General features: G+C 59.6%; 1 protein-coding gene across 1 annotated transcript in view; it reads left to right on the top strand.

Moving 5' to 3' along the window:
* The window catches only part of LOC109926218 (filamin-A-like), a 40,192-nt gene that overhangs the window by 1,919 nt on the left and 37,240 nt on the right, over positions 1–1,033 (top strand). Inside the window, exons 3-4 of the mRNA XM_048619923.1 lie at positions 212–348; positions 639–832. Coding sequence (XP_048475880.1) covers positions 212–348; positions 639–832 — 331 coding nt within the window. The remainder of the gene's footprint in view (positions 1–211; positions 349–638; positions 833–1,033) is intronic.

The following is a 1,033-nucleotide window of genomic DNA, read 5'->3' as shown; positions in this document are numbered from 1 at the left end:
CTGCCTCCCCCTCCCCCTTCCCTCCCTTCTCCCTCTCCCTCCCCACCCCCTACCCCTGCCTCCCATTACCACCCCCACCCCACCATTCTCTGTGAACAATGGATGACAGTTTGTGATGAGGGGAGGGTTGTTTGAGATTTGGTTCATTCTGATTCATAGCCTTGTTTGTTCTCTCTCCCTGTTTGTCCCCGTCCCCCCTCTCCCTCTGCAGCCCATTTGAGGTGAAAGTTGGTTCTGTGGCGGGTCCCCAGAAGGTTCGGGCCTGGGGCCCTGGTCTGGAGGGGGGTGTGGCTGGACAGTCAGCTGATTTCGTGGTGGAAGCCATTGGCACAGACGTGGGCACTCTGGGTAAGTGTCTGCTGGTTGGAGCGGTGCGGTGTGGGACACTTTCTATCCCCTTGTGTGGCGCAGAAAGGCCTTTTGGGGACTCCTCCTCCTCTTCGCGCCCTCCCCTCCTCTTGCACACTCCCCTCCCCCTCTTACACTTGCCCCCTGCTCTCTCATCCTCCCTTCCCCCTCCTCTTGCGCCATCTCCGCTCATCCTGGAGGAACAGCCTCAATGGCCTCCTGTTCCTGTGTAACAGGCTGGAGGAATGGGCTGAATGGCCTTATACCCCTGTCTTTGTGTATGTGAACAGGTTTCTCTGTGGAGGGGCCCTCGCAGGCGAAGATTGAGTGTGATGATAAAGGTGATGGATCGTGTGACGTGCGGTACTGGCCCACAGAGGCGGGAGAGTATGCTGTGCACGTGCTGTGTAACAACGACGACATCAAATACAGCCCCTTCATGGCCGATATCAAACCTGCACCCGCCAACTTCAAACCCGACAAGGTACGGCCTTGGGACCGCCCCCGAGGCTGTGGGAATGGGGCATATACCCCCCCGGGGTTGTGGGAGTGGGGATATATCCCCACCAGGGGCTGTGGGAGTGGGAGAACACACCACCTCCCCACCCAGGGGCTGTGGGAATGGGGGATATAACCCCCCCCAGGGGCTGTGGGAGTGGGAGATATACCACCCCCCACCCCCCGC

Source organism: Rhincodon typus, chromosome 44, assembly GCF_021869965.1.
Source record: "Rhincodon typus isolate 14 chromosome 44, sRhiTyp1.1, whole genome shotgun sequence".
Lineage (NCBI taxonomy): Eukaryota > Metazoa > Chordata > Chondrichthyes > Orectolobiformes > Rhincodontidae > Rhincodon > Rhincodon typus.
The sequence above is the reverse complement of the archived record's forward strand: the minus strand, read 5'-3'. Positions and strand labels throughout refer to the sequence as shown.